Genomic DNA, 9365 nt, shown 5'->3' with positions numbered 1-9365 from the left:
TTTTAAGATATACTGATTTTAATGTTCGCTGGACGGACTGTTGACGAAGTATAAGCTAATCTAATTTTAGAATCGGTTTAATCAAATTAATTTGAATCTTTAGATTCAATCCCCCTGTAAAGGAGCTAAAATTCCCTACACAGATTTACAGTGTTCAACAGAAAAGAAAAGGATGATAGCAAAATTTTTTTTCATTCTGCTGTAAAGCAACTTTAAAAAGAATACAATATAATAGTAAACAGTGAATTTTTATTTACGGTCAGTTCATCGTTGATTTAGTGATAATCCAGCTCAGTTCTGTTCTCTTCCAATTGTGTCTGTGCAAACAAGTCCATAATATTGTCAAATTCTAACTGTCCCCAACTAAGCAAGTCAAACGGCTATTGTGGCAAGGAGTCACTCACCTAAATGGGACATGTAATGAATGGTCAGAAATTTCAAAGTCAGATTCAGTTTCATATCAAATTATTTATATTTGTATTGAGAATTTTCACAATTACATTTCAGGTGTATCTGTGAATGATGATTATGCTCTTCTATTAGAGTGAATATGTAGGTAATTTCTGAAACTACTGCATTTCTTATGCCTCAATGAGAAACAGTACAATTTTATTCCAGAACAAGTCAGGAAATGACATGAAGTCTGACTGATAAGTCCACTCTACAGTGTGAGGTCTCATGTGAATGGTAATGTTTGCTTTAAGTTTGAATCTTATCCCACACTAAGGCCAAATTAAAGGCTTTGGTCTAATGTGAATTTTTCTCATGATTCTTTTTTCGGATATCCTGTCTCTTAAACTCCTTCAACACTTATGACATTTAATTAATTTTGAGTGAATTCTCATGTGGTGATTAAGGGTAAATTTATATCTGAAACTCTTTCCACACTGATCACATGTGAATGGCTTCTCTCCAGTGTGAATTCTCATGTGGGATTTAAGGTTTTTCTTATGTGGAAAACTCTTTCCACACTGAAGGCATACAAAAGGCTGCTCTCCAGTGTGAACTCTCATGTGGACTTTGAGGCTTCCTTTTCTAGTAAAAGTTTTTCCACACTGTTGACAGGTGAAAGGGCTCCCTCCGCTGTGAACTCTCATGTGAACTTTTAGATTTCCTTTTAGGTTGAAACTCTTTCCACACTGATCACACACAAATGGCTTCTCTCCAGTGTGAATTATCATGTGGTTTTTAAGGTTTCCTTGTTGATCAAAATGTTTCCCACACTGTTGGCAGTTAAAAGAGCTCTCTCCAGTGTGAATTCTCATGTGAATTTTTAAGGTACTAGATTTATTGAAACTTTTTCCACACTGTTGGCAAATGTAAGGCTTCACTCCAGTGTGAACTCGTACGTGATCGCTGAGATTTCCTTTTCGGCTAAAACTCTTTCCACACTGAGGACATGTGTGAGGCTTCTCTCCAGTGTGAATTCTCATGTGTTCTTTAAGGTTTCCTCTTTTGCTAAATATTTTTCCACACTGCAGGCATATGGAAGAGCTCTCATTAGCATGAGCTCTCATGTGGAATAAAAAGTTATTTTTTCTGTTAAAATATTTTCCACACTGCTGGCAGGTGAAAGAGCTCTCCCCAGTGTGAACCCTCATATGGACTTTAAGGTGTGCTTTTTGAGTAAAACACTTTCCACACTCTTGGCAGGTGAAAGGCTTCTCTCCAGAATGAACTCTCAGATGGACTGTAAGGTTTCCATGTTGATTGAAATACTTTCCACAATGAAAGCAGATTAATGGAGGCAGAGCCCGTAACTTTCGAGGTTTCTTTGCAGTCTGTGAGCAACATTTTTCTCCAGGTATAGAATCCTGATGCTTCTCAAACTGATTTTTCTCTTCCATTTCATTCGATAAATTATACTCCTCTTTCAGTGGCATCAGATCTAAGGTGAAAAGAGACAAATAAAAGTCATTAAGCATGTTATATTCTGGGGTATATTCTGCTGGTCTGTAAATAGTATGCTTCATTAATATGGGGTGTATCTGCACATGCTCCTCCAAACTGTTTTTTAAGCCAATTAATTTTAGAATGTCCCACATAGGACTACCCTTAACAATTAATTAAACCACTGGCTTGTCATGTCAAACCAACATATAAAGTCATTAAGTCATAAATATGAATTCATCATTTAAACTTTTTCCTACTCAAAATTTCGACCTAGTATGTCATCCGTGTCAACTTTTTTTTCTTGTACTTATGATTTAAAGGGGTGGTTGACTGCTATTTTTCTAGGCTTAATTGTGTTTATGTGGTGCAGTCTAACATGCTTAATAAAAAAAAAAACAAAAAAAAACAACCACAACAAACTATTTTTCACATAATTTACCGTTATTCTCAACTGCACTATTCAAGTCATGTCAGATACATCGTATTTACGAGTTAAACGCACATGAACGCTGCCACAAAGTTGTAATTATGAGTGGGAAACTGAATTTTCTTTAAGCTCGCAGTTTCCGAGTTGGGGGTGTCAATGAGAAACATCAATGGACCGATGGATACAACGCTGTTGTTGACAGTAATTTATTTAGTTGAAATTGATAGACAGATTAAAGTGGCTTCATAAATTATTTAATAAAAATAAAATTGCAAACCACACCTGATGCAATTTCCTTGCTTTTCATTTTCTATAAGGAGAGTTAACAAACCCTGTTTTATTTTCTTGTAATTTATTAAAAGAAGGTACATCGCCATCTTGTGCCGACTTAACTGACTTGAATGCACTTGATGTCGTAATTACGAATTGTCAACTCGGGAGTACAAAATTCACAGGAGGAACTGAACGAAGCATATCCCTTCGCTCATGAATGCTCTGTTGATTTCCTGGTTTTCCTTTATGAAGCCCCTCCCTTGGAAATACATAATGGGCTCAGATTGATTAACTGGCCCAGTGTTTTGTGATTCGCTAAACCGCATGCAGCTCGTCCAGAAATGTCACACCCCTCACCTCAGTGTCATGTGCTCTGGTTGTAAAGTATACAATGGCATCATCAAAACTTATCAATTTGAGCTTGACTGAGACCCAGAGAATATTAGTGAAGAGGATTGTGCAAAACCTGTGCAAACACAACTCTTACAGGGTGTTTTCAGAATCTTATATTTTTTTGGTTTGTTATTATATTTAGATATGCTGTTATTTGTGAATGCTACTACTTATGTTAGCTTCTAATCAGGGGTGTATCAGTTCACAAAATTCACAGTTCAGTTCGATATCACACAGTGGTGTCATGGTTCAGTACGTTTTCAATATGGGGGCAGTTTTTGGTTAACCACTGTGCCAACTGTGCCCCATCCCGTTTTTGATTAATTCTTTATTTAAACGGTACATACACATTTCTAAATCATACGATAAGAAAATGTATTAAAAAAAAACAAAGCACACATTTTTTGAGGATGCAAATAGCTTCTGAATATTTTTTTATCCAGTTTTTTTTTACTTTCAGAAAAAGAGAGAATAACAAATACAGTGTGCCGTGTGTGTGTGTGTGTGTGTGAGACAGGGTCAATGCATTTAAACAGCTCAGTTTAATCACTGTTAATGCACTGCTTTAATTGATGCGCATGCGCGCACACACACACACACACACACACACACACACACACACACCACTTGCACACAGAGATCTGAGACCGCGCTGTGCAAAAAGTAACATTGAGAAGCGCATAAACTTGACGGCAAAGTTAAAAATTTTCAACTCGGCAGCAGATGCGAATTCGCGTCAAACACAAATGCAAAAAAGCACCATTCGCGCGTAATGAGCGTGTTGCTCAATTCACATCATTTGCGCAAATTCGCATCTGTCGCATTCATAAATTCGCATCGAAAGGAGACAGACCATTAGGCAACACAGCTGGGGCACACATCTGGTGAATTTATTTATTTTTTTAAAGGGCAGCTGTGGCCTAATGGTTAGAGACCTTGGCTAGTTACCAGAAGGTTGTCGGTTGTGCACTTGGATGGGTTAAATGCAAAGCACCAATTCTGAGTATGGGTTAGAAATATCATGACTTTCACTTTCGCAACACAGATACCTTCCAGTTTCAGATAGTTTTATTTAACTCCCATCAAGTTAAAAATACAAAATAAATGCACAGCCATTTTCACTCTGCATCGAAAACATATGATCATGCTGTTGAATCTCTGATAACTTTTAAGGCTTATTCTGCAGCATTACTATAAGCCTTTTGAAGGGTTGTGTCACAGAGCTGTAAAAACAGTTATGCTCACCAAGTGAATTAATTGCGTGTGTGCCAAACTCTTTTTACAAAGCAAAAACAAACAGTCTTCTTCAATCCAAGAGTGTTTCTCTCGGTTAATGTGTGCGATGTCATCTTACAGTCTGAAAGGTCTGTCATAGCTAATTAGCACATGCCGTTGTGAATAATTAAGTGAAACATCTCATAGGATAAGAACACGCAGTCTCCTGAATAATTTAATAGACACTGAGGCGTCAGCAATGTACTATAGTCAATTGCCACGTCACAATTTGTGATGTCAACACAATGTACACTTTAAACCCAGAAGATGAAAAAAGGTCATTTTCTCCAACATTAACAGATCAGAGACCTCTGCTAAAATCTCTTACAAAACAGTCTGGGGTTTCATGACCCTTTAAGATGGTCTTGGTCTCATCCAAATTTGTACTTTTGCAAAGATTTTGGCACTATGATGCTTTTAAACCAAAACAATAGATCCAATGGGAAGTGGCATAACTTTGCTTTTAAGAGTGGTGGGGACAGCGCACAACTCATTTTGCTAGTTTTTTATTACCTAATTTACTTGGGGACTGGGTATAAAGTTAAATACATCAATGTACCAGGGGCAACGGCAGAAAATTTTGAACGCGAGTGCTGAGGGGGTGCTCGATTACTGACAGGGAGCTGGGCAATTCAGGGCTACAGACTCATTCTTCCCACTGGTCAAACTTTTTGAGTTGGTAGCAAGAGCAAAATTCTTTGTTTTTCCACTACAACATGCTATTAATCAATGCATGCTGATGAACTTTTATCATAGTTTATAGCTATAAGGAAACAAAAATGGTTGGATTCATTGTTATTTGTAATAAAAATGCACAACAACAATAAAACAGGAAGATTCAATGACAAACAATCTTTGAAAACTTATTAACAAAAACGAATTAGATGAGGTATGGCATTGGCCTACACTACATGCTGTATTAGGCTATATAATTACTGATAAATTACAGAACGTTTAGCACACACAGAGGAATTAAAAATAAATAGCCTAAACTTTTGTTATCCTTGCAGCGCGTCAGTTATGCGGTAGCCAATATTGTGGGACAAATTAACTTTAATTTTAATTTAATAAAAAGTAATAACTTCATAATAATAATAGTCCTCAATCATTCGGTTTATAATGCATACTGAACCGAATGCCTCGTTACCAACTGGTTCAATACAAATACGTTTATTGTTACAGCCCTACTTCTGGTGCAATCTTTTACTTTACTTTAGTGTAAAAACCATAAATCTTCGCCTAATTTTTGCTGTGCGCACCTTCGCGCTCCTGCTTCAGCGAGTAGAGGGAGCACAAAGTAACGCAGGGTTAGTTGTAACACACGTGTTCTGAATATTTATTAGTAACCACATTAACATTATACAGAAAAAAATGTGCACAAAATTTCAAAAAGCTTTTGAAGATATCACTGAACATTATTTTACCATAGTAAAATTTTAATTATGGCTTAAGTAAATTATTAATCTGAGTTTTCTTTATTCATTCATACACTCCGTTACAATGTGCTATTCTATGACATAGCTATGTAGTTTAAATTAATGAGAAACAACGAGAAACAGGTGAATAAAGACTGGCAGTCAATATTCAATATTTAGAAATTATTTCAAGACGTTAAGCATTTTTGCTCGTTTATGTGGGCCATCAAGCATTTATTGCAATGTGTTCATTGTTAAACTCTAAAATCCGATTATTTTTAATTCTTAAATAAAACACCATTTTATTTTAACAATTATTTTTTATTTTATTCCAGTGATTTCAAAGCTGAATCTTTAGCATCATTACTTCAGTCACATGATCCTTCAGAAACCATTTTAATATTATAATTTGCTGCTTAAACACATTATTATATTAACAGCGAAGTAAAAATTTTTTTAGGTTTCAGATACAGATTTGAATAGAAAGTTCAGATCGGAGATGGAAATCTTTTGTAACATTATAAAATGTCTTTATCATGTCTTTATGATCAATTTTAAATCATTCTTGCTAAATAAAAGTATTAATTTCAACCCCCCCCCCCCAACTGACTCCAAGCTTTTGAATGGTATATTGTTTTGATTGGAATAGTAGTATAATGTAACAACAGTTTTTATTTCTGTTAAAAATTCATCTTTGGATTTTTCTATTCATCATAGAATAAGGCAAAAATAGCAATATGTACATCGCAATACCTAATTAAAATAATGATCCCCCACACTATAGTTTAAAACATGTACAAAACTATGTGGATTTTTCAAATAATGGAGAACTTTCATGGGTTTTTCCTACAACAGATTTTAATGAGAGCCTGTTTAAGAGCATTTGCATTATATTAAGCCATTCAAGTCTCAATATCCTGGTTCTCTTTAAAATAATATGGATATCAACATCCATACATCAAAGTAATTGCGATGAATCTCATGATTTTGTCAGATCTTTTTTCGTCCACAGTCTCTATTGTTTTGAGTGTATTCTGTAATAATGATCACTTTACATATAATCTTAATGCCATTACGGTTAAGTTGATCACCCGCCTCACAGTTTGATTTATAAAAAATAGCTAATTTTTTTTTTTTGTGTGTGTTTTAGTGTTATAAATTAATGGTTTTCAATTTAGAAGTAAATAAAGGGCCTAATGATACACAAAAACTATTTTTGTTTAAAATCCCCTTGAACAGGAAGTTTTGGTCTGAACTAACGGTTGGAGAGACATGGTTACTCATATTATGGCCAAGCCATTAAACTGATGTCATCAGATAAGGAGTGCCCTTCCAGAGTGTAAGCCAATGATCAGATTTTTTTTTTTTTGGGATTAATACATTTTTTACCTTAAGACTTCTTGTGCTCACTAATAAAATAAATATTGTACATTTTGATTTCATGCTGACTTTAAGGTTACTTACATACAATTTTAAAGGTCCCCTAATGTGCCTTGAAACAAGCAGCATTATTCTATGTGATGAACGTTTCAACTGAAACAGAAAAAGAGGGCAGGACATATTGAGCAGCCCCACCCCCCTTTTAAAAATAGGGGGGCCAACAACTTTTGACTAAGTCTAAAGCCGCATTTGACAGCAACAGTCTAATAGATTACTGCCTGGATTCAATACGAAACTCTTAGTAAAATGTACTATCATGGATTCGTACATCACGATATTGATGCTGAAATGACACATCGTGCAGCCCCATTTCACTGTACCAAAAATACGACACTTTGAACAAGTCACTGATCTCAGCCAGCACTTCAGCATCTATACTATTCTTTCAATGGAAAGTAGCTAACATGTATGAAATGTAGCTGACATTTTAATGAGTATCATGTCACAGCTTTGTGAATAAAAAAAACCCCAACCTGTTTGTTCCTCAGTATCTTCTTGTTTCACCCTGACTGCTTCTTCAATCTTGATGTCTTCACACTCCTCTTTAATTAACGCCATCTTTATAATAGTGTCACGTGGATCTCAGTCGCTTCAGTAGGAGTCTTCTGTGTGTTTGGACACTCTGTCCTGTTTAAGATTTACATAATTAACAAGAAAGACAAAAAATCCAAACTAACTGCGTGTGTCTCAATCAGCTCCCGAGTTCAGTAGTCAATGCAATGGTATGAAATCGGTCAAAGAGATATTAGGTCTTTACCAAAAAACAAAAACAAATGTTACACAAAAACACTCAAAACTAGCATTTATAAAAGAACACAAATGATATGTAAGGTTCAATAAATGCCAAACATGCATCATTAATGGCTCAGGCGGCCTATTAAATCGTTGATAATATATGTTTGGTATTTATTGATTCACATATTATATAATGGATTATACATTCATCAAAAAGATCGCGGATTGATTGTTAAAAGTGTCAAGTTTGTTCTCGTTTCATTTACATTGTATTGAGCAGCGTGCGGTGATTCGAGCGATTCTTAATAAATAATTTCACTAAACAACTGCTTCAAATAACATGGATTTTAAGCTCAGTTTCTCTCAGCAGTATGTGACAGTGGCAGAAACCGTGTTTACGACGAACTGGTTCACTATATAGGGAGCGAAAATGAGACGCACTTTTCCTGTTACTCACGGGTGGCGCTTTATTCACACAAATTAACGCTCATTAACGTTAAACAATGCACTTCAGTTAGACATTCTATAATTAAACACCACTTAAAGAATTAAATAAAAAATGGCAAGGTTTGCATCGATTTAAATAATTGTAATGCTTATAAACAAACCTCTCTTCAGCAGAATCACAACAGATGCAGGAACGCGTCGCAGCGTTGTGACGTCACATCGTGGGATCGTGTTAAGAGTCCTATTCCCATGCTGTGTCTGAAATGACAGAAGTGCATAGACATGTACCGACAAACATAGGTATTCAGAGTTAAATTCTTGGTGGAATAAGTTTAAATACATATTTTTTTTCTATTACATACTGAATGTTACTGCCATTTTTTTGGAACATGTAATAAGTGAGAATTAACAGCTGTCATATTTGAGTACTTGTTTTTGTTCATACTTTGTTCATACAGAAAAAGCCATACCAAAAACTAACATTTTACTTGTATTTAATGTTGCTTTAAAAGACACCAAAGGTAACATGCTGCAGTGTGCTAGTGAGCCGAATTAAATGTGATGTTGTGTGTTTTGTTTGTGGTCACTATGAGATTCCACCTGAGCAGCATCAAATCTCTTTATAATCTGTGTAAAGGCAATTCAGAGAATTGTTTCTAAACACATTATAAATGTTAGAACTGTAATGTTGAAAACATGCTACAAACACTGTAAACTATGAGGTACTGAATTGTAGAGTAAGACTATTAAACATTTTTTCTACATATTTGATTTCAGGATTTTCTGGATGGACCTGAAATCATGTCTCAATAATGGTTGGAGTAAGTTCTAACATATCTCATTATACAATTAACTCAGACTTACTCTTTTACTGTTACAACTAACCCAGAGTCTTGTAGCCATGAACTAGCTCACCTTACAGCTAACAGTCAAAACATTAAAACTAACAACTTCCATTAAAAATATCTGCACAGCCAAACAGTCACAGACACACAATAGACCTAATTTAACTTTGATGAGTTTAACTACAAAGCAGGAACTGCCATCACAAAAATAGTGTAAAGGTG

The 9365-nt window shown here is 35.2% G+C and overlaps 1 protein-coding gene across 2 annotated transcripts; it reads right to left on the bottom strand.

The window, feature by feature from the left end:
- Positions 1 to 229: 229 nt before the first annotated feature.
- On the bottom strand, positions 230 to 8586 carry LOC113092864 (gastrula zinc finger protein XlCGF8.2DB-like). Of its 2 annotated transcripts, none has more exons than XM_026258636.1 (3): positions 8460 to 8586; positions 7590 to 7743; positions 230 to 1888 (listed from the first exon to the last, which is right to left on the bottom strand). In XM_026258636.1, the coding sequence occupies exons 2-3, from the start codon at positions 7672 to 7674 to the stop codon at positions 804 to 806; spliced, it is 1170 nt and encodes a 389-aa protein (XP_026114421.1). In that variant the 5' UTR covers positions 7675 to 7743; positions 8460 to 8586; the 3' UTR covers positions 230 to 803. The 2 variants fall into 2 exon arrangements, with proteins under 2 accessions (XP_026114421.1, XP_026114422.1); XM_026258637.1 differs by lacking the exon at positions 8460 to 8586 and adding an exon at positions 8118 to 8210.
- Between the last annotated feature and the right edge of the window lie 779 nt (positions 8587 to 9365).

The sequence above is a fragment of the Carassius auratus genome, unplaced genomic scaffold, assembly GCF_003368295.1.
Source record: "Carassius auratus strain Wakin unplaced genomic scaffold, ASM336829v1 scaf_tig00214720, whole genome shotgun sequence".
Taxonomy (NCBI): Eukaryota; Metazoa; Chordata; class Actinopteri; order Cypriniformes; family Cyprinidae; genus Carassius; species Carassius auratus.
The sequence above is the reverse complement of the archived record's forward strand: the minus strand, read 5'-3'. Positions and strand labels throughout refer to the sequence as shown.